Source organism: Monodelphis domestica, chromosome 1 (assembly GCF_027887165.1).
Source record: "Monodelphis domestica isolate mMonDom1 chromosome 1, mMonDom1.pri, whole genome shotgun sequence".
Classification (NCBI taxonomy): Eukaryota; Metazoa; Chordata; class Mammalia; order Didelphimorphia; family Didelphidae; genus Monodelphis; species Monodelphis domestica.
The window spans coordinates 187,488,125-187,513,143 of NC_077227.1; the positions used below are offsets into that span (position 1 = coordinate 187,488,125).

Genomic DNA, 25,019 nt, shown 5'->3' on the forward strand with positions numbered 1-25,019 from the left:
ATTACCCTGTAATAATAATGTTGTGTGCATTTTGTTGCCCTGAAACTCTCTACTTGGAATAATCCAATATGAGGTATCCACCATCCCAGTGTAGTAGAGTAGAAAGAGGACCTGGCTTCAATTCTTGGCTCTCTCACTACCTGTGTGGTCTTTGGCAAATTTTGTCAGCCTTTCTGGACCTCAGTTTCCTCATCTATCAAATTTGAGGGTTGGATTAGAGGATATCCCTTTCAGCTCTAAATCTGTAGCCTGTTCATCTTTAACAGTCACACACTTTACTGGAATAGTTTTGACACTGAATGGCTACTCTTTAGCCTCATTTGCTAATGATTTAAATTCTACTTCTCATATAGAAAGACTCCCAACTTCTGTATATAGCATTTCTTCAAACTTCCCTATCCCAGGCTCAGATGTTGCTTGTTGAGTCTCTAAAAAGCATGATTTGTCCCCTGACATTTAGCAAAGAAAGAGTTCTGTGACATTTTAGAAGTTGGCAGATTCTGCTTTACCTTCCCTCTGTCCTCAACTCCTTCAGCACAGTGGGAGTTGGCTTCTAAAGTTATTAACTGGCATTGTCATGTGAAAGTTAAATAGGAAGAGGAATGCCAGATTCTTAGTAACTTGTTTGTTTTGTTCATAAGGAAAGACATTTAGAAAGAATTCAGTGTTCTGAGGTAGAGCAAGACCAGCCCCAACTGCCTTAGCCAGAAAAACATCTTAAAAGTTCCCACTAATTTTACCTGCCCCTAGCAGGGATCTCAGGAGTAGGAGAAAATAAAAGGAAGGCGGGTGGAGTAAGAAAGAATGTATAAGACAACTCTTTGTAATTTGGGAGTTTCCTCTCTTCTCTACCACATCAGTACACTAATTCATCGCCCATTTCAAAATAGTTATACCACAAGCACAGATTATTTGTACATCAACTTATGTGTCATAACAAAAAATGAGAAAAAATATTTGTCTTCCCAGAAATTTCATCTTAATGAGAGTTGACCTGCTTAATAAATTTCATTTTTTTATTAGATTGGTTAATTAGAGCATGCTACTCAGGGTTCATATTCCACAAAAACTAGTTAGCTATGATTTCTTTCCTGATTCAGACTCACAAATCCAATCTATTGCCTCCTGTGTTTTTCCTTACCTCCAGCAGTTCTGTTCCCTCCAGGCATTCATAACATTGTGTTATTATGTATGAAACCTGATATGTAGTCCCTATTATGGACTCCTCTGGGAGTCCTACTGCATTTATAGCAGCCCTGAATTAATTCAGGGGCTTTCAAACCCACCTATGAAATTTTAACAGAATAGAAATTTAGATTTAAAGGGAACCACAATGTTCTTTGGGTCTGAAGTATGGATGCCTTCTATAATATAGTAATAATTAGCACTTACATAGTGCTATAAGGTTTGAAGAGTATTTTATAAATATTATGCCCTTTGATCTTCCCAACAACCCTGAGATATAGATGCTATTGTTATTATTCTGCTGTATAAATGAAGAAACTGAGGCACAGAGAGATTACATTAATGGAACTAAATTTGTCCATTGATATAGCTAACAAGCATCTATGGGCTAGATTTAAATTCTTATCTTCCTCTCTCCAGGTATAATGCTTTAATCCTCTGCCTTTTCCCAACAAGTATGTCAACTGGCCTTTATTCAAATACTTCAACATGAGACTGTCCATTCCACTTTCATATAGCCCCTAATTGTTAGGAAGTGCAGTCTTATATTAAACTTTCTTATTAACTTCCATCCTAGTCTTTCCACTGTATGGGAATATATGTATATTCCTATGTAGAATGTGATTAATTTGCTTTTTTACATGATAGTCCTTCACATATTTGGAGAAAGCCATCCTGTTCACCAAAAATGAACGTGTATTTCCTTAATATTGCATAGTTTGGACCTTCTCACCATCTTGGTCTCCCTCCTCTGAATATATTTCAGTCTTTATGTTTTGGTGTGCCTCTTAAAATATGGTGCCCAGAAGTAAATTCAGAAGTGGTCTGACTGGTACAGAGGCTAATGTTATTGTTAATCCTTTTGTTCTGTACTTTTCTAAATGGTAGGATGAAATCACATTAGCTTTATGGGAAGTCAGCACTACACTGTTGAATGTATACACATTGAAGTTGGAGGCAGCTTCCCACTCTTGATTTGGTATGGTTGATTTTTTCAATCTATGTGCAGGAGTTCATATTTATCAGCATTAAAATTCATTGTTCCTACCTGTTGAGATCTTTTGGGACCCTGTTATCTAGCATAACTACATTTACTCAAAACAAAACCAATGATTTGGTATATTATTAAGTATTTTTTGCAACAAAATTCTGTTCTAGTGAAGACAAAGCTCTTCTTGATAGGAATTTTTATATATACTATTGGCATTCTTATATTAAAAAAATAATAGTACTATATAAGATCTTCTAATACCTCATCATGGGATAGTAAGTGCTTCAAGGCTATTGGTGAAAGTACAAGCTCTGGAAGCTTCCACAAAGTTGTAAAGGCATCAGGTGTGGGTTTGGATTCTGTTTGTCATCTAAGGGTCAGCCTAGCTTAGTTTGGAGAGATTTATTACCACATCAACTGCAAAGTATTCAACTTCTATAACCATTCCTGTTCTTGAAGACTTAACCAGAGTGTTAAGAGCTTGATTTGCATTAGGCAAAGAAGTATTCACATTGATGAAATGATAGATCTCAAAGTATTTCAACTATTCCTCACTCATTTTAGATATTAAGAACATTCATTTTGTTTAATGTCAAAATGATGTGAAACTATAAGTCTAATATTTTCAGTTACCAAAACATGTTCTGTGAAAAAATAAATTAATGGCTGTTTTGTTAATAAAATGAACTCTGTCTAGCCAAACTTTTTGCAGTTTTAGTTTAACAGTTTTATAATTTGTTCTTGTAAGTCATGATATGAAACACTTAATGCTGATATGATATCGTCATACACTATTTCATAGTCATTTAAATTGATAAAATCATTAGCCTTACCTAATAACTGTTTGTAATGACAAATATTTTCACAGAAATGAAATAGTTTGATTTGTGTGTGGTTTAATTGTAAATCACCATTGTAATTTTTTTTTTTGGGGGGGGGGGGTATAGAATGCACTTCTCCCTGCAGGCTACCGGCAAAAAAATCAGACTACTAAGAATGCCACAGGACCTTTTGACAGAGAACATCTGCTTTCATACTTAGAGAAGGAAGCTTTGGAACATAAAGACAGGGAAGATTTTGTACCCTTCACTGGAGAAAAAAAAGGTAAATGCAGGGTATTAAAAATATTTTCTTGGGGAACTATTTATTTTGGTATATTCAGAAGAATCCAGGTTTTACAGTTAATTAAATTAATTGATTGCCTTAAAGATTTTGAATTTTTATAGTTATTTTAAAAAACCTTTTGAATTTTTTAACCCAATAACAATTTTTTCACCAATTTGGTAATGAAATCTGCCCTAGTTTACATTAAGTGAGGTTTTATCGCAGTATAATTGTTTACTTCATGATTTTGAGTCAGCATAGTGTAAGGGAAAGAGCATTTGCCCTTGAAAACATGGTTTCAAATTGTAACTTCCACATAATAGCTGTATGACTTTAAAGAGGTCATTTAGGTTTTTTGAGCTTCATTTTTCTCAACTGGAAAATGGGGAATGTAGTACTTGTATTGCCTATTTATTAGACAAGATTATGGTGGTTGAATAAATGAATGCTTAGTAGAGAAAACTTGGCATATAGAATTAAAAAGACCCGAGTTTGAATCCACACTTTTGCCAGTTTATTACTTAAGTAACTTTGGATAAGTTACTTTTTCTCTCTTGACCTCATAATTAATGAAATGGATAGTTAAACTAGCTGATATTTAAAATCTGTTCCAGCTTCATATACCATGATTCACCATCCAATGGCTTTACTATATGCAAATCATTTTGCTGAGGGAGAGAAACTTTATGTATTTATTTATTTATTTTGAACCCTTACCTACCATCTTGGAATCTATACTATATATTGGTTCCAAGGCAGAAAAGTAGTAAGGGCTAAGCAATGGGGATTAAGTGACTTGCCCAGGGTCACACAGCTAGGAAGTGTTTGAGGCCAGATTTGAATCCAGGACCTACTGTCTCTGGGCCTTGCTGTCAATCCACTGAGCCACTTAGCTGCCCCTAGGATAGAGAATTTAGATAAGATACAATCCCTACTCTCAAGTTTACAATCTTAAAATTTTATGATTATAACATTCTTTCTAGTGGTGGAAACAACAATAATACTACCTAACATTTATAGCTACAGAGATCTAGATGTACATGATCTCATTTGATCCTCATAACAACTATGTGAGATAGGTAGTACAAGTATCATTATTTATATTTTATCTCTTCTTGGTTTTCTGCTTGTAGCAATTTCTTATTTGTATCTATAACAGACGTCCAGAGGCTGTTATAAAAAAGAATTTTCCTTAGTGGGTTTGGGCTCGAGAAGGAGCAAGGAATCTGAGAAAATGGGTGATTACTAAAGAGACACAGACGAGTCAATTTTTAGTAAGGGATGGCGTTGGTCCCTGATGACATTCTCCTTAGAAAAATAATGAAAGGAAAATGTGAGAAGTAATGAAACACATGGAAGCAAGAGTTCCTAGATAGAAAATAGGATAAAAGTATCAAGTGTGAGAATGAAAAATCCAAGAGAGAACATCAGCGGACTGCTTCCCATATTTATTTCAGTGTGGATTGGGAGGTGCTCAATGAATACGTAATAGTTAATTCACATTGGATGGGATGGCAATGATGACACCTTCTGGGCGTGTTGACTTCAACCTGGGCTTTTTGTAAATGAATTTGACTCCTCACCAAATGTTAATGAGTTTGCCTTGAACAAAGGCAACATGGCTAGGTCAAGAGTCTGCCCACAAATATCAGAGTTTAACCATGTGTCTGATGACACAATATCCATACATCATTTATATTTCTTAGATGTGAATATGCTTGGAATGCTACAGTGTCAAAGGGTATTTACAAATTGATGAAATATATTAGTATGTAAAAGACTTGCAAGTTTTGATCTAGTCCTGTTACAAAAGCATTCTAAACCATTGTTCATTTTTTTGTTAAAGACCTCCCCAGAAATAGATTACTAAACTTTCTGGGTAATCTACTTTCCCATTCAATGATGATTATCTCAGGAAATTTTTTTCAAATCTTGCATATTGTAGTTTAAACCTGATTCATTTTGTTTTGTCCTTACTGGAGTTGGAAAACATGCTTTTTATTTTCCATATGATATTAATATTCTTGTACATGAAGTCAGCTAAGAGTCTTAGCTTCTAGTCTATATTTCTTTAAAATTTTTCCTTTGGGTCTTAACCGTTTGACTTTTTAAGTACTATAATCAGCTCTCAAGTATTCAAATATTCAAGTACTTTGAAGTAACAAATTGAATTGCCTAATTTTGAATCCACATATGAGCCATTTAAGCAATTGTTAAAATCTCCAGATCCTGAATTCCGCTTTTTTTTTCTTAATCAAAATTTCACAGAATATACAAAAGATTGTGTATGGTAGTCGTAATTGCAAAAAAAAAAAGAGGACATCTCTTATTGGCCCATTTGTTGTCTTGTCCCAAAAACCTGATCCTTGTCAATAGCACACAATAATCTCTTCATACAATCTGATGTAGTTTTGTGTGGTTGGAAAATCTTATGACCAGCTTGGCCTTCTATAGTCAGAGGTTTTATTTAAGAACCTCCAGATTGAGGCAGTTTCAATTAATGCTATAGCTATATGCCAAAGAACCATCCTCTTTATTTGTAGTCAGTCTAGAAACGATGGTTCATTAATTATTCATCCGCCTAGCTGGATGTAGAGCACAGGAAAAGTGACTGACCACTTTTAGCATCTTCTTCCTTTATAAAAGAGAATGACTAGCCTATCCCTATGGGTTATGTTCCCAGTACACTTCAGGAGGGCCACATTTTTAAAAAAGAGAAAGTGAAATGTTGAAAAGAAGAAAAGGTAGAAAGAACAAAGGACAGAAGGAATTAGGAAGTGTTGTCATGGAGAATAGAGTACTATTCAAGGATATTTATAAGTGACTTTTCTCAATAATCCTGTAGCATAGCTAGTGCAGGTATTATTAGGTTTTTTTTGCTTGTCAAGAAACTGAGGTATGCCAAGTTTGTTAAGGGTAGGGTTAGCTTCTGTAAGTAGGAAAGTCAGGATTTGAAACCACATACTCTGGGTCCACATTTTTATACTATGCCACAGTGGACCTCTATTACTCTAAGGTAACATATAGCTGTTGTTGTCATTCATTACCTTTAATTGTTTAAGCAAAGGTATTGGATGAATAGAAGTAATGGGGAGAAAGAACAATAGTTAGGAAATATAAGCCAAGACCAAGAAATAGGAGATGCAAAAAATGGCAATAATAAAAGGAAAAAGATAGAGGGATAAAAAGGAAAAAAGTAGGAAGGAATAAATGAGAAATTGGGAGAAAGAAGTAAAGATTTGCATTCAAAACTATTGTAACAGGATTCTTCTATTTCCTTTTGTGCCTTTTAAAATTTGTATCTCACTTCCTGCTTGGGTAATGAGTAAGACATAAATATAAATAGATAAATTATTAAGGAACATAAGTTATTTTTTCATATATGGTAATAGTACAGTGTTTATTTTTTTTTAAGCACTTTATATTGTTTGTCTCATTTAGTTATCTTTTAAAATGAGACTATTGGAGGCAGCTGGGTGGCTCAGTGGATTTAGAGCCAGGCCTAGAGAGGGGAGGTCCTAGGTTCCAATCTGGCCTCAGATACTTCCCAGCTGTGTGACTTGGGCAAGTCATTTGACCCCCATTGCCTAGCCCTTACCACTCTTCTGCCTTGGAACCAATACACATTCTAAGACGGAAGGTAAGGATTTTATAAAAATAAATAAATAAAATGAGATATTCCTTATCTTTGTGAACTTGTGAGTCTGAATTTAATTACTTTGCTTGGGATATATGTAGAATTTTATGTGGAAAAGCAATGCCTGTAAAATTTGGGGGGGGCAAGTCATTTGATGTCCTTAGCCTCAGTTTTCTAATTTGAAAAATAATGTTCCTTTTGATTCTGAATTCTTGAACAAATACAATACAATAATAAATCTCAGAATTAGTATTATACTATGAAGAATTTCTTATCTAAGATGTTTAGAAAATGTTAATTTTCCAAATTGTTGATTTTTAAAATTCTTTTTTATAAATGTGTTACACACTTGAGAGATAGAATCATAAAATTAGAATCGGAAAGGACTTACAGGTTATCAAGCCCTAACTTCTCACTTTATAGATGAGAAAACAGGCTTTGGAAAAGCGGTTTGCCTAAAATCCAGCATATTTGGACTTTGAAAACAGCTCCTTTGAATATAAATCCAATACTCTTACTACTACTTCTTAAATAGTATATATTGAACATAATTTGATTTAATAATGGTTGAGTTATTGGTATAGTATAGGTGTAAATGCCCCTCTGGGTTATTAAAAGTGTACATCAGGCCTTAGTCATATTCTTAAAAATGTTCCTACATTTCCCTGAACTCTGAACTCATTTATCTCTTCTTTAATGTTATCATGTCTGCTGCTCTTTCTCATGTCACCACTTCTTCCTTTCGTTTTTTTCTTCAGTCAGCATAGTTTTAGCATCTTAGTTTTCATAGTTACTTCTAAGTGTATACATTCATTCAACAAACTATTCTTTTCTACTGATTTATGACCCAACCAACTTTGTTGTCTTTATTATGCATCTTTGTTACAAGAGTTATTATTTTTCTTAGTATGTAAAAGACTTGAAAGTTTAGATCCAATTCTGTTACAAAAGCATTCTGAACCATTGTTTGTTTATTAATTAATTAATTTATTTATTTGTTTATTCATTTATTTATTTATTTATTTATTTATTTATTTATTTATTTATTTATTTATTTATTTATTTATTTACTTATTTATTGCTGAAGACCTCCCCAGAAATAGATTACTAAACTTTCTGGGTAATCTACTTTCCAATTTGAGGATGATTATCTCAGAAAGCTTTTTTTTTTCCCCCCCGGAATCTTGCATATTGTAGTTTAAACCTGATTCATTTTGTTTTATTCTTACTGGAGAGGTTGGGAGTAAGAGTAAATAAATACTTGCTAATTAAAAATAAAATTAAAAAACAGTTTGGTGTTTTGAGTGTCACTTGACCAAAATTCTCAGGTTGTTTTATTATTCTTATTTCTAGAGCCACAGCACTAATTGTTTTTGGAAAGTAATTAAATCTTAACACTCTTTAGTGTTAAGATTTTGTTTTCATAAAAAACTAAGAAATCTAACCCCACTTAATATTTCCCACTTAATCCTTATAGATACACAAAAGAGCTAGTAAAGAGTAGAGGCACTGGGAGACACTTAACAATTTCAGACACCATAGCTTCCAAATTTATGTGACAAGAAGTTATTTAATGTACTCAAATTTTCTATGGGTTTCATATTGACATAGAAATCCACAAATTAATATTATTTTGGTTATTTTGTATTTTTATTTCTTTTGTTAAACTTTTCCCTGTCACATTTTAATCGGGTTTGGACTCACTGGAGAATCACTGACCTAAAGCCAAGTTTGATATTTCTTTTTGAGAGGGCCTGGTACAAAGATTCTTAACCTTTTTTGTATTATGGACCCTTGTGGCAATCTGAAGAAGCCTTCTCATGAACCCCTTCTCAGAATAGTGCTTTTAATTGCATAAAATAAAATGCGAGGATTATAGAGGAAACCAGTTATATTGAAATTCAGTTAGAAAGATAGTTTTAAAAATTAGTTTCCTGGGTTAAAAACTCTTAGACTGGTAGATATTCACTACAATTAGATAGAAAGTGTATTATTTAAGTGGATAGAAGAATATATTCTTAAGCATGTTACTAACCAAGGGAGCTTTACAAATAAGGGAGCTGTTTAAGGAGTTAATGTTTTAAAAGGACATGCAAAAGAAAGTATCATTTATTTATAAACAAAGACAAATATGTTGGTGGCATATGCTTGTAAGAACAATGTCAGGAAGGCTAAAACTCAGCAAAATTTGGGCATGAGGGGGCAGAGAGAAGGGAAAGAAAAAATAAAAATTTAAAGCAATAAAAGATTGTTGGTGATTTCTGGTCTTGCTGTCTTCCAAACTTCCCTCTCCCTTAGTTCATCCTACATTCATTAATTCATATACTACTAGATTACTCTTCCTGAAACACTGCTTTCATCATGATATTTATGATAAAAAGCTTTTGGTGGTTCTGCAAGTGTTAGTTGTTTGATTATGCATCTTTGTTTCAAGAGTTTTTGTTTTTCTTTTGATTAGAGAAGAGATTGGGAGGAGGAAAATTTCTTTAATCTTTATTTTCTTATTTGTAAAATGAATTAATTTAACTGTGATCTCTTTAGCTCTCTCTTGCCCTAACATTCTATGACTTTGACTAAAATTTATATAATTTCAGGTGAAGAAATTTAGCTTACTTTCTAGCTACCTTATCCCTTTGAGTATTAGTCTAACTTTTGGTTGAGTTTCTACCTTAAAAATATCTAGCTCCTTGTTAATTCCTAGCTTTCTTCAAATCCTATTATCTGGATATTTTTTCTATAATATGCTATTCAGGTTATTAGTCTTCATTCAAAAAATAATGATTAAACACTCCTTTGTGAAAAGCACTGGGCTAGATCCTGTGGTGAACAAACATTGTATAAAGAATATTTCTGCCCTGATGGAATTCGTGGTCACTTGGGGAAGGTGAAAAATGTGCACACATTTTCTAATACAGACCAGAATATCTTGTTTTCTTAGGAAAGATTGAAGTGATAGCAGTTGTCAGTTTATATACAAATATTAGATGGATTTAATACTTGAGTATTAAAGGAATTTAAGTGAAGTAAAAAAGATAATTATGAGTTGAGGTTAGTTTGGTAAACTTCAAATGGAGAAGGTTAATCACATTAACTATATGGACTGGGCTTTGGCTTTATTGTTGTCCATCCTTCGTTTTTCAAGTAACTAGTAGCATCACAAGTTATTGTTTTGTCTTGTGTGTGAATTGGATTTAAGTGAGACAGAATTGCATAAAATTAGTGAAGTGGATAACCTTGGGGTTTTTGATGTCTGACCAAGCTCGCAGGGCTCCACAGCTCATGTGTCTGCTACCTTCAGAGCTATTGGAACAAATTGTTCTGATCTTTCCATTCCACTGAGGGAAGTCTTTACATGCTTGGGGTATATATATTCCTCTAACTCAGCAGTAGGTTTGAGGCCTGTTGATTACCCTCAATTTTGTTCATTCCATATGCTGAGACTGTTTTTTAACTAAGGGAATGGCCATTGTGCATGCTATAGCTTTTTTGGGGGAAAGAAGACACCAGTGGTGGAAGAGCAACCATGTAAAGGGTTCAGCACTAGGGGTGCTATCCTCTCTGAAAACCCTATATATCTAGGGATGAACATCCAATATACCAGGGATGTGGACTAAAACCCCAGGGGACTAATAGTACTTTTACCAAAGGGTACAGAACAGAAAGGCTTCCTCTCCATTCCAGATATCCTCAGGGGAAATGTATAATATAATTACTAAACAGTGATCAGGATCAATGATAGGCAAAAAAAAAACCAAACAAAAAACCAATCCCTTGAGAATAATTTCTGAATGCAGAGCCTTTAAAAGCTCTATAACTTTTCTATTTTAATTTCAACCAAATTGTTCTGCTAGACACTTTCAGGAAATTGTAGATAGTTTTTTAGTTGTTCTTAAAATACGTTTAAATTTTTTTTAAAGATTAAACATTGTATTAATTCACCAATATTTTCTTGTCATTCAAGTTTTTCTTCTTTCTAAGTTCCATACCATTGGACTTTATAGTTCATTCTTTATGGTTTAGAATTCAAAACTTTGGTTTTCCTAATTATTTTATTTCATAAACCTAATTATTCTAAATATTTTAGGGTACACTTGTCCTCAATTGTCTTACATGTCAGTATGTCTTGATGAAATAAGTTAGATAATTATTTTTTATTGTAATTGCCAAAGTCTAATTCAGTAGTCATAGAGGATTTTATTCAATCAGATTTGTAATTTCATTTCCAAAGTATGAATGTTGTGATTATTTTAAGAATTGTGGACATAGAGAATATGAATATGCTTATAATATAAATTAATAAACTGTTGCATCTCATATTTATCATTATTCTGAACCAGAATAAAACTTAATGTTTTCAAAGTTAGGTAATTTTTTAGTTTTGCATCAATGTCACATTTTATATATTGCTAGAACTTAAAAGGAGAAAGTGACAAATTCAAAATTTTAGCATTTATAAAAATGTTTAAGTACACTTTATTAATATACAAACTAGTTCCACCACATTTATTTATCCAGATTTATTATCTTTTATCACCCCCCCCCTTGAGTTTAGATAGTCTTATGATTCCACCTAGCCCTTTCTTTTTGCCATACTGTTCTTATCAAAAATGTCTTTATGCCTTTTTTGTCCATCATTTCCTTCAGGTTCTTGTGCTACAAGAATCCTTTCCTTGAAGTTAATCAATACTGTTATGATTGTTCTTCCCCTCCAACACTTATAGCTTTGTATGTGTATGTTTGTGCATGCACATTTACATAATTTGCTACATACATCTCATTTTATTGTAATTGATATATGTCTTCTACCTCAACTAAAATGTATGCATATTAGAGTCATTGTCTTCTACTTCTTTTGCATTCCCCTTAATGTATAGCATAAGGTACCCAGGCACCACTGGGTGCTTGTAAAATTAATAAATAAATGAGCATTTAATAATGATTATATCCCAGTATGCAGAAATGTTTCTTTCACTGTCCATAGCTAAAGAATTTTTTCTGTAGATTTCTTTTTTGGAAGGCATGGCCTCTTAACTCCTTTCCTGATGTATTATTATAGAATCCTATCAGAAGAGTATTTTGCCTATGCAAAATTGAAACAACTAATAATCCTGATTTATTTTTTTAATTGATTTGGCTGATCTACAATTTAGATTATATACAATTGAAAGAAAAGGCAATTTTGAGTATCAATAATAAACATTTTATGGTAGCTTCAGCCTTATGTCAAAACAATGAGATATAGTAGTGAAGAAAGTTGCTTAACTTCTTTGGGTACTCATTTCTTCAGCTATAAAGTAAATGAGTTCGACTAGGTGATCTATAAGATCTCTTCCAATTCTTCTGCTTATCATTCTATGAGTCAGAAGTACCTGGGTCAAAAATTGTTTATCTGGTTCACATTATATAATGATTTTGAGAAAATGATAATAAGCATTTTGTCACACAACACTTATTCTCTGACACAGCTGTAGACTTGCATTTTTTACCTACATTTAAATGAGCTATTATACAAAAAACAATCCTGGCTGCCATTTTATAGCTGCAGAAACAGTTGAATTATTTTGACAGGTTTTAGCAGATGTCATAGTTTTGCTTTTTCCATTATTTCTTATTGTACATATTGTTCAAACCCCCCCCCCCAGCTAGTCATTATTGTTTTCTTCTTCAAATGCAAGACTCTAACTTCTTTTCTTTTTTTTAGCCCTTTACCTTCTGTTTTAGAATCAATACTAAGTATTGATTCCAAAGCAGAAGAGTGGTAACAGCTAAGCAATTGGGGTTAAGTGACTTGCCCAGAGTCGTAACTAAGAAGTGTCTGAGGTCAAATTTGAATCCAGAATCTCCTGTCAGTAGGCCTGACTGGCTGCCCCAAATGTGTAATTTCAATGCATTATGGGGTTATTGTTTTTTTAATATAGTGTACTTCCTGAGAAATATATGTTGCAGATTATTGTAAATTAAGGACCATTATTAAATGGTTATAGTAATTTAGTTATGTGTCAGAAATCTTAAAGACGATAGTGTGTATTTGTTAATATGCATACACACATTGTCATCACCTCTTGTAGCTTTCTAATTGATCTAACGCATCCTCCCCCTCTTAGTTGCCAGAATGATTTTTCCAAAATGAAGTTCTGATCATGGTACCCCTCCTCCCAGAAAAGTAATGAATGCTCTCAATCAGCTTACCTTTTATTCCCTCCATGTTTTCTACAGTCCACATGGAATGCTCTCTCTATTGACTTCCAATTCTTAGAATCTTTGTCATTTTTAGAGATTCTGATAAAGGGGGCAGCTGCGTAGCTCAGTGGATTGAGAGTCAGGCCTAGAGAAGGAAGGTCCTAGGTTCAAATTTGGCTTCAGACACTTCCAAGTTGTGTGGCCCTGGGCAAGTCACTTGACCCCCATTGCCTAGCCCTTATCACTCTTTTACCTTGGAGCCAATATACAGTATTGACTCCAAGATGGAAGGTAAGGGTTTAAAAAAAAAAAAGATTCTGCTAAAGCCCTACCTCCTCCAGAAAGTCTCTCCAGCTGCTAGTGCCATCTCCTCTAAGGTTTCCTCTGTAATTATCTTATATATTGTAGGATTTAAATTAATATCCACTCCAAGTATTATATTTTATAAAGTTTATTATCTAACAAAATAGAACCATGTGACTAAGTTTTTCTACTTGCTCAAAAGTCCCACGTCCACAGCTGCCCTCACAGGAAGAGAAGAGAGAGAGAGCGCCAGAACTCCACAGAATTTACATCCTGTCTATATCGGCCCGTAACAACAGGAAGAGAGTGGGATGCTGGGAATCAGTTTTTTTTAGGGCAACAGATTCTAATTACACGATATTTCATTAGCTTGTAATCTCCTTGAGGTCTGGAACTGTTTTGCTTTTTCTTTCATAGTGCCCAGCACATAATAAACACTAAATAGCTATATGTTTTTATTTCACAAGACAAGAAATATTAGAGGGGGAAATTGAAAAAATAGAATAAAATATAAGACATAAACTACCAAAACCAACTAACTAGGAAAACAGGACAAAATAGTTGAATTAAGAATGATCAGACTCCTCAAAAACCATGATTTTTATAAATCAGTACTCTATTTTCCAAGAAATCATAAATTAAAACTTTCTTGATTTGTTAGGACCAGAGAGCAAAGTAAAAATAGAAACTCCACTGATAGTCTCCTAAAAAATACCCAGAGGAAATGTCTTAGGAGTGTCAAAGTCAAAATTCAGAACTTCCAGGGCACCAAAAAATACTTTAAAGCCCAAGGGAAAAATCTATCTGTGTATAAAAGAGTAGCCTTCAGGATCCCATAAGATCTGGTAGTTTATATTAGAAACAAGAAGAAATTTTGAGATACGATATTCTGAATGGCAAAGTACATAAGCTCATAGCCAAGAGTAACTTACCTAACAAAGCCAAGTTTAATTCCACAAAGGAAAAAGTAGATCTTTAATAGAATAGATGACTTTCAAGTGTTCCTGATAAAAAGACCTGTGTTGAGTATCAGCTCTGAAATGCAATACCTTCCTCCCCCATCACATTATACAGAGAGAGTTAGGCATAAAGATATATCAAACTTAACTGTGAAATAGGATGGTTTGGAGGGAGATTAATACTGGAGAGGGCATAATCACAGGCAAAACAACTTGAACTTTTAAGGCCAAGATGATTTCAGAAAATCCTCGGAAGATTTGTATTTGCAGAGTGAAATGAGTTAAAGCCAGGAGAACAATTTATATAAGGATGATAACATTATGAAGAAAAATATCTTTAAAAGCTTTAAATACTTTTTATCAAAGCAATGACCATCATTATCTCCAGTGGACTTATAATGAAGTATGTTACACATTGAGAGGTAATGGACTCAATATGGAGAAAGAATCAAACGTTTTTAGACATAGTTACTATGTTGATTTGTTTTGCTTAACTAATCTTATTTGTTATTAAGGTGGTTGTTTTTGTTTGTTTTTTTTCTATTTTAAATTTGGTGCAGGGTGTATGTGTGTGTGTGTGGGGGGGGGGGTGTTGGTGAGAGAAGAGCTAACAGCAAGAAGAAAAAATCAATTGAAACATTTTAAATGTAAAAAAGACTCCAAAAGGAAGTACAAACATGCATTACTCTTTGGAAAGTAATGTGTTGAGTTTATTATGTACATTTTTTAAAAAGCAAAATGACAGAAATATATTATTTCATATTCAGGCCTCTTTGTTTTTGTATATGAAAATGTTCATTTTGGTTTAAAAGGTTCAAAATTTTAAACATAAACAAAAAAATTTGCTACCTGCAAAATGGTAGAGACACAATTATGGAAAAGAAAATTGTCTTTGTCCACAAGTTTAATTTTGTGCTTTGAATAGTAGAGGAGTAACAACATTCACAGGAGCAAAGTGATGGAGTCGAAGGAGAGTTCTACTCAAAGTAGGAAAATTTGAAGAGAGAACATTTTCCACTGGGGGCTTAGGAAAAACTATATATGGGTGTCGCTTTTCATCTGTCTCTTAAAGGAAGAGGAAGGAGTCTGAAGGGCAGACAAGAGGAAGTGGTGCATTAAAAATATGAGGAACAGACATCAGACACTATACATGCGTAGAAGGAGGCTTCATTATATGTATAAGGGAAGTAATGTGAAATAAGGCTTGAAAGGAAGATTGGAATTATTGTGGAGAACCTATAATAGGAATCACACAATCTTAGAGTTGAAAGGCCTTAGAGACTTAATCCATTCCATAACTGAATAAGAATCCTTTCTAAAACTTACTTGACAAAGGGTCATTCTGCTTTCACTTGAATACCTTTAATGTGGAAGAGCTTATTACTTCCCAAGGTATACCATTCCATAATAGAAAGTTGACCCTAAATTTTCATCTTCATAACACACACCCATTGCTCTTAGTTCTGCTCTCTAGGGCAAAACAGATGTTACATTAGATAGTAAGAAAATTGATTGTTAAGTTTGCACCCAGAGTTGATCAGTTCACTCTCTGGAGGTGGATGGCATTTTTTCACGAGTCCTTTGCAATTGTCTTGGATCATTCTGTTAATCAAAATAGCCAAGTATTTCATAGTTGATCATCATTATAACCTTGTTGTTACTGTGCACAATGGTTACTGGTCCTTTTCAGCTCACTTTGCATTAGTCCATATAGGTCTTGCCATGTTTTTCTGTATCCACTCCCCTCATCATTTCTTACAACACAATATCACTCTTATCATATAAAACTTGTTCAGCCATTCCTTAGTTAATAAGCATCCCCTCCCAGTCTCCAGTTCTTTGTTACCACAAAAAGAACTGCTACAAATACTTTTATGTATATAGGTCCTTTTTCTTTGATTTCTTTTGGATACATGGCCTAGTAATAGTATTGCTTCATCAAAAGGTATATAGTTTTATGGCCCTTTGGGGCTAGTTCCAAATTGTTCTCCAGCATGGTTGGGACCAGTTTACTACTCCACCAATGGTTCTATTACTATACCTATTACTCATCTCTTTTAGGCATTTATCATTTCTGATAGGTAGAAGCTAATACTTCAGATCTGTTTTAATTTGAATTCCTTTAATCAGTTAAGTTTTAGAGCATTTTTTTTATGATTATAGTTTTGATTTCTTTTTTCTGAAAACTTCCTGTTTATATTCTTTGATCATTTATCAGTTGAAGAATGGTTCATATTTTTATAAATTTGCCTCAGTTCTATATTCAATATATATTTGAGAAATAGGGCTTTTATCAAAGGACTTGCTGAAAATATTTTTAATATTTCATCATTTATGGTAGCTTTTAGCAAAATGTAGTTTTCTTGCATTTATCTCTTTTAATTAGGCCTAGTTTTGCTTTTGTTTTGTCTGAGATCATGATTGCTACCCCTGCTGAAAGATGTTGGGTTCTGTTCTAGTCCTTTATTTTAAGTGTGTCTTTGTATTTCAAATGTCTTTTGTAAACGACACTGTTGGATTTTAGTTAATTATAATTGCTATGGTTTCCCAACATCCCATTTTATCTGGTCTCTCCTCAAAAGTCCATTTTACTTCTAACCACTGCCTCCCTTTATGTCTTCCCTTTTATTAACTCCTCCCCCCATTTCTATTATTACTTTTTCCTCCTATTTCACTATTGGATAAGTTAGATATATATATACACAATCAAGTGTTTGTATATATATATTCTTCTCTCTTCGAACCAATTCTGATGAAAGTGAGATTCAAGCATTGTCCACCACCCATCACATCCCCCATTTCCCTCTCTATTGTAGAAGCTCTTCCTTGCATGCCTCTTTTATATATTTTCCTTATTCTGTCTCATTCTTTCCCTTCTCCCAGTGCTTCTCTCTTTTTCACCTTTTCATTTTTTTGAACATCATTCCAACACAATTAGTTCACATCCATGATCTCTATCTAGGTAAACTTCTTTTAACTGCCCTAATGATGATACAGTTCTTGGGGGTTACATATATCATCTTCCCATATTAGAATGTAAACAGTTTAACTTTTTTGAGTCCTTATGATCACTCCTTCATGTTTGCCTTTTTATGCTACTCTTGAGTTTGCATTTGAATGTCAGATTTTCTATTCAATTCAAGTCTTTTCCTTTCTTAAGAATGTTTGAAAGTCCTCTATTTCATTAAATTTCTATTTTTCCCCCCTGCATGATTATAATACTCAAGTTTTGTTGAGCGGATAACTCTTGGTTTTAATCCTAGTTCCTTTACCTTCAAGAATATCGTAGGAGCCTTTGATCCTTTACTGTGCCTCTAAATCTTGGATGAACCTGACTGTGGCTACATAATATTTGAATTGTTTCTTTTTTTTTTATTTTACCTTCCATCTTGTAAAAATTAAAATTAAATCTCAATAATAAAAATATTATATTTTAAAGATTCAATTAATGATCATTAGAAATCAAGGATACAAAATAAAGACCACGTACCCCTGACTGATTAGCCCATTTAAAATCCCCTCTTACCACTGCCACCATACTCTAAGCCAAAGAGGGCAGGATCCTCCATGTCCCCACCTAATGTCCCCTGTCTACAGGAAGTACGTAATGACAGGGAGTCAGTGGGCTCCCAGGAAACGTAGTTCTTTTTTAGGGTAACATTTTCAATTATATAATCCTTAGTATCAATACTATGTATTGGTTCCAAGGCAGAAGAGTGGTTAGGACAACGTGGTTAAATAACTTAGGGTCACACAGCTAGGAAGTATTTGAGATTTGATCCCAGGATCTCCCAATTGCTAGGCCTGGCTCTCAATCCACTGATCCATCTAGCTGTCCCCTGAATTGTTTCTAGCTTCTTGACCTAGGGGTTTTGGAATTTGGTTATAATATTTCTAGTTTTTATTTTGGAATCTCTTTCAGGTGTTTGGTAGATTCCTTTGATTTTTACCCAATGGATCTAAGACTTCAGAATATTTTTTCTAAGGAAGAAGAAGAAGAAGAAAAAGAAGGATCAAATTAGTAGAAAGAAGACTAGTAAAGAACAGTGTTAGGAAAATGCAGAAGAGAAGGGTACCCAGGTGAAAAGCATGGTCAGCAGTGTCAGATGCTGCAGAGTGGTCAAGAAGGATGTAATTTGTGAAAAGGCTATTAGATTTAGCAATTAAGAAATACTTGGGAAGATGGTGGTTTGATTTAAGTGCTGTAGGGGATAAAATAATATGGTTTGACTAAATATAAGAGAATGTGGGCACCAATATTATAACTCAAGTCAAAATGACTTTTTATTTAGCAGATATATTTACAAAAGAGAAGAGTAGAGAGATGTGAAAGAGGATAGAGTAAGCAGTCTAGCTTATCACCCTAAATGTTTTGCTCTAGTGCCTGGCTTAACTCAGGCTGAGCTAATTAGCCCTCCACCAGAGGACCTTCACCTGGAGGACCCCATGGTGAATAACCACATGGCCTCCTTCAGAAACTAATCTCTCCAGAAGCTAGGAAAGGAATCAGCTTTTAACTCACCCACATTGCAGTCCAAAGGGGAAAATCCAAGAGCAGTCTTGCCAAATGCTACAGTCCCAGGTCCACACAAGGTCCTCCACTTGCCTCCAGGGCCTCAAAACAGCTTGAATACCACCTGCCAGGAAGTTTTGGCCTCTTTTTAAGACCTTTCTTAAGGTCACTTCCTGTCCCTCCACTTTACGGGGACCAATTATAGTCCTTAAATTTGCTTAGCACTGCCCAGGGGGGCAGTCAGTGGCTTCTGGAGGTATAAACCATTTTAGTGGGTGGTTTATGGACCTTCCCCTCTTAACTTAAGTATGGATATCTTTGCTTTTGGTTGATTAAATTTAAAAGTAAAAAGGGGAGAGTTAATACTGTCTTCACAGTGATAAAGTAAGGAACCAGACTACCTAGAGTTTAGAAGGGAACAAAAATGGAGGATTTGGAAGCAGCTGCATAGAAAGCTTTTTCCAGAAGTTTGGCTGTGAAAAGGCAATAGAGATAGATACTATGATGATAACTTGAAGGAATAGTATGGTCTGATGAGACTTTTTCAAGGATCAGGGACAGCTAAGGCTAGTGCCCTGCCAAGCTGAGTAGACTTCTGAACAAGCCAGACAGTGACTCCTGTGTGCATTGCAGCTGGCATTGTAACCTGAACTTCTTCTTAGGTGTCAAGAAAAATCAAAAGAAGTTATGGAAGAAAAGCTGTATGTTAGAAACCCTTCCTTTTATACAACCAATGAATGGATCTATTAACTGGCAAAAATGGTATATCATTATGGACTTGACTGAAGTGAAGAAAATAGTACATAGACTCTTGTTGATTATTGAGTACTTCTCCAGGGCAGATGTAGAAAATGCCATGCAATACATAAATGAAACTTGCCTACATGATCGAATCATCCACATACAAAAAGATGCAGGTTTCAAAAGAGACAGTATGAATAAGGAAAAACTAGGAGCCTGGTTCAAAATGAGTGTTGAAAAAACTATGATGGTAGGAGAGGAAATTATGGGAAAATGTGCAAAATCATTGAGCCCATTTTTTTAAAAAACAGACAACTGACTGGTTGAGAGATCCTGCCAAGAGCAACATTGAAGTTCTGGAAACAACTTTTTTCTAACATTATTTCTCTGCCTTAGAACAAGAATTAAGCCCCAAACCCCAAACCTCTCCTTGACTTTACACTGAAAATCATTCCATGGAGCCTTGAGGTCTTGTCAACTTGACAAAGACTTCCTATCACCTGAGGGAACAGTTAGTAACTGAGCAGTAAGTAATATTAATACAATAGTCATTAACTTAATAGAAGGTTCTTTTAAAGCTAGATTTAAAAAGTCTTATTATATGATCATGTTACTGTTCATGATTTCAGGGATTAGAAGGATCACTTAGAAGAACAATACTAGTGTAATTTGATGAAATAATTTTAGTGATTCCTGCTCTGTTTACAATATTTTATAAATTAGGATTTTAATTTCTAAGCCTTTTGAAGATGTTTCCAAAGTGACTTCCAACCTATAAAGATACAAAAGTAGTTAGGGAATTCATTGACGGAGGAGACTTAGGCATATTTATAGGCAACAGGGAAGGGGACAGTAATTAGGGAGAAACTGAATATTTTATCCAAAATTACTAAAGTTTTAAAGATATTAAAATTAATTTGAATTTTTTTAATATATACCAAATAGAAAGAATAAGGTGTTATGGGTGATATACATAATTAGACAAGGATTAAATTTTTCCTGTGACAGTTCACAAAAATTCAACATCAGCAAGGAATCACCCATTCCAGTCTTTTGTTGTTTTCCAACAGTGTTCATTGTCCCTGAGCTCACAGTTTTGTAATCATTTTTCTCTTTTCTCCCTTATTTTTTATAGCCAATCCTATTTTGTAATCCTGTTGATTCATTCTCCTCAACAGTTTGTTTTGTTGTTGTTAGGAATCTTTCTACTTTTCCCAGGTGGGGAGATGTATCATCTATGCTAAACCCTTAAAAGTTTTTCAGTAATAACTATAATTCAGTTTGCCTCTGTCCAAGGAAGCCCTAGGAATATGGTAATCTGGCTCTTTGTTCCTCACTCTTGCCCAGCCTCTCGGTTAACAAAAGCATTTAAATGCACAAAAGATTTATTAAAAGGCATGTAAAGAATAGGAAAGAAACATGCATCCAAAATCAGTTAGCAGAAGAGCAGCTATAGGCTTAAAAAACCTGTTTTCGTCAGTTAATCATATCCCCACTTCAAGTCATGAGATAGATCCACTGCCTGTTGTCTTCCTTGTCTTTGAGATATGTACTCTTTCTGCTCACCTGCTTCTGTGATAGATTAGCTCCAGCATTTCCGGTTTTTATCCGAATTGTCTGACTTTGGGCCACTGTCACTATCTCCCAGGCTCATAGACTCTTTATCTTGGGTCTTACCCTAGCTTGGCTTCAGAACTCTTTAATGCTCTCCTGATCATTGTGTCCAGTGGAGAAGCCACCACCTCTGTGGCTTTTTGGTTCCTGTTCCCCAGGACCACATAATCTGGAAGCTCTTCTTTCTCATGAATTTCAGGCCTTATCCATCATGAATAAAGGCTTCTTGACATATTTCAGAAACATTTAAATTTCTTCAGCCTTATGTTTCGTATGTTATAGAGCTACTTCTTTTCCACCCCTAGTATCAGAATTGGCAGCCCCTAAATAGTGTTCCAAGTACTTGTGTATAGTGTTCAGGGAATTGATTCATTATCATCATGTAATAACAATTACATTACATATAGCATAGGTTCATTGCAGAGTATATCACATACAGAGGTCATATGTAGTTACTGTATATTACCTTGTAGAGTTATAAGTCTAGATAGTACATCACATATTAGAGTCACATACTGTACATATACTATTTTCTGGATGTAATCATTCTTTAGAGGAAGTGCATGGTGCTATGCCAGTGAGTACCATCAAGCTATCTGGACAGAAATCCATCAGCCCTTGGACATTATAGAACAGTTTGGTCACTTGTCAGACTATCCAGACATTTCTGTGTTAACTAGCTACCCAACTCATTTATCCTATCCTGGTTATAAAGTGGAGGAAGGAGGGTGCAGCGAGTAGGCATCCTCAGGTCTGCTATCCTGTAATACTAATCTGCCTCACTACCTCCACTCAGGGATGATCTAAAATAAATAGTAGTATCTCTAGTCTTTAAGGGACTCAGACTCTGCAGGTGCCCTATGTTCTCTTATGACCTCTACAGTTGAAGTGTTTTAAAGCAAAGGAATAGCTTCTAGAATTATTTCTGGACTCTGTACAGACAAAAGTCCATTGCAGGCTGAAGTATTCTTGCAATATTCCTAAATACCCAAGAGAATACTAAAATTTGACTTCAGGATTTTTACCATGCAGGCCATTGCTTGATACCAGTTCTACATCAGTTCCAAAGACTCTTACTGCTGCTTTTGTGTACAGCTTGTTGGTAACCTTTCATTTTCATGAAGTCATTTATTAACTCTTATTCTAAGAAATTATTTTAATGTTTTCTTTTGACACAAGAAAATAGTTAAGTGAAGCACCTATAAATTTGATTATGAATTTAAATATGTATTACTTTATACTAGTAATTTACCATTGTTAAATTTCATGTGTTTATTGTTTATTAGTACTTTTAATTACTTTATAGTTATTGTGTATATTATCCTTTTGATTTTGCTTTCTTGACTGTCCATTACTTTCTATGAGTATTACCATGTTTCTTTGAATTCTTCACATACTATTATAATATCACATTGTTTTTATGTTATATTTTCCCAAGTCATTGGGCACATGTTTAGGGGTTTTTTTTGTTATCCACATAATGTTACAGAAATTAATGTGCTAGTGGATTTTTTTTTCCATCATTAGTCTTCTTGGAGTATAAGAGAGACCCCTGGTTTAAAGCATGTTGACAATATAGTAACTTTTCTTGCATAAGTCCAAACTTTTTTAGAATGATTGAACAAGTTCATAGTTAAATCCAAAGTAAATTAGTATGACTGTCTTTTTTTTTAATCAAATACCAGATGGTTTTGATAGTGTTTTGTAACATGATTTGAAATCTAGTAGCACCAAGCACCCTTTATTTCCCCTTGATATTCTTAACCTCTTATTCCTCCGAATGCATTTTGTTCTTTATTTTGTCTAATCTTGTAAATTATTTAATCAGTAATTTGATTTCATAAGTCCTAAATGAAGAGGTTAGAGTCGAGGTCTTAGAGCAGCATTGGCAAACCTTTTAGAGATTGCATGCTCAAACTGCATCTTCAAGCTGCCTATGAGCCCCCCCCATTACCCCAGACAGCAGAGGAATGAAGTGCTCACTTTGGGCTGCTAGACAGAGAGGTGGGTCATGCAAAAGAATGGCCTCAGGTGTGATGGAGGTAGGGAATGGAACAGTCCTCTCCAGCAGGCCAGGGCATGCATGCCATGTCTTCACCAATATAGTTATAAATGTTAACTTTTTTTTCTTAACCCATACCTTCTATGTTAGAATCAATACTGTATATTGGTTCCAAGGCAGAAAAGCAGTAAGGACTAGGCAATTAGGATTAAGTGACTTGCCCAGTGTCATACAGCTAGGAAGTACATTCTATCTACGTAGCTGCCTTTTCTCAAATTCCTTCCTCCCTTCCTTCCATCTTAGCTGGGCAATAGGGTTAAATGGCTTGTCCCATAGCTACAAAGTGTTGGTCAGATTTGAACCCAGGACCTCCCATTTCCAGGCACTCATCTACCAAGCCACCTAACTCCCCCTAAGAATAATAATTAAAAAAATTTTTTTTACCTCTTAATATTGAACCTTGTAAGTCTAGATTGGATACTTCCAAAAAGATGAGGTAATTTGGTATCTAATGATTGGAATGTTTGCAAGTTATTTCTCCTTTTTTCATTCATAGTACTACATACTTAATGCTTCAAAAATAGGTTCATTTTTGCATATCTGTGGATCAAATTAAATTATTAGGGATGTTTATATAGAAAGTTTTTCTTAATTGCTTTATTGTTGCCTTTTTCATCAGCTACAGATACATATAGAGTAAATATCATATAAAATCCTTTGAAATAAATTATTTTATTTTATAGGGAAAATATTTATCCCTAAACAGAAGCCCATGCAGTCTTATACAGAAGAAAAAGTATCCCTTGATCCAGAATTAGAAGAAGCTTTGACAAGTGCTTCTGACACAGAATTGTGTGATCTTGCAGGTAAGTATCTCTTCTAAAATAAAATGTTTATGGGTGGGAGAGAGAGAAAGAGGGAGAAAGAGAAATGTGTGTGTAGAGATTCATTAGAACCATGTCCCAGGAAGACCCTACCACCTCTTGCCATGATTATCAAGTGCCCCTGATCATCTACTTCAATACAGCCCTTATCTTGAATGTGCTACTACTCCCTCATTCCCATTCCCTAAAGAATGCAATATCCTTTATTTTAACCTTCTATGTTATGGCAGTCACAGAGACTTGGCATCTTCCACATGGTGTATTTTTAGCCACTCTTTATATCATCTGTGAGGTACTTTCTCTCATAGAGCATAATATATTGGTCCTTTATTAAATGCCAGAATACCTTTTATCCCCACTGCCATTCCCAGACTCTCCCTTTGCCACAGTCACTAAGCATTGAGCCTCCTTTCAAATTCATGCTTCTCAAATTGTATCCAATCCAGATCTTAGTGACAGTTACCTTTTGGCTGTTGGGTCAGACTCAGTAGCCTCCCTCCTTCCTCAAGGAGCTCAGTACTTCACTTACAGCTCTCCTTTCAACCCCAGCTCTTGCATTATACTTGGAAACTGCCGCACTCACAACCACTTTTAGCTCCTAATTCCTCATCTCCTAAGACCTAGTTCTCTACCTTAGCTCTACACAGGGAAGTTTATACCCTAACTTTTTCACCATTAGACATAAGAATACTACTACCACAGTCAAAGATTATAAAATTGCTTTATCAAAATTGCTCCCTTTTCTTTCCAACTCTATACATCAAAGTTGTTTGATATTATTTCCAGCATTTCCTTTTTACTCTAGTCTAAGAGATTACCTGCCTTCTTGCTAAGGTCAACTCTTTACATGTGTAAACTTAATCCCATCCTGTGTTCTCTAGCTAATTGCTTCCAAAATGATACCCC

At 34.5% G+C, this 25,019-nt stretch overlaps 1 protein-coding gene across 5 annotated transcripts in view; it reads left to right on the forward strand.

Moving 5' to 3' along the window:
* The window catches only part of TMOD3 (tropomodulin 3), an 85,323-nt gene that overhangs the window by 32,570 nt on the left and 27,734 nt on the right, over positions 1 to 25,019 (forward strand). For all 5 annotated transcript variants that reach the window (XM_007479960.2, XM_056810202.1, XM_056810200.1 and 2 more), the window contains exons 3-4: positions 3,124 to 3,280; positions 23,973 to 24,095. In XM_007479960.2, coding sequence (XP_007480022.1) covers positions 3,124 to 3,280; positions 23,973 to 24,095 — 280 coding nt within the window. The remainder of the gene's footprint in view (positions 1 to 3,123; positions 3,281 to 23,972; positions 24,096 to 25,019) is intronic.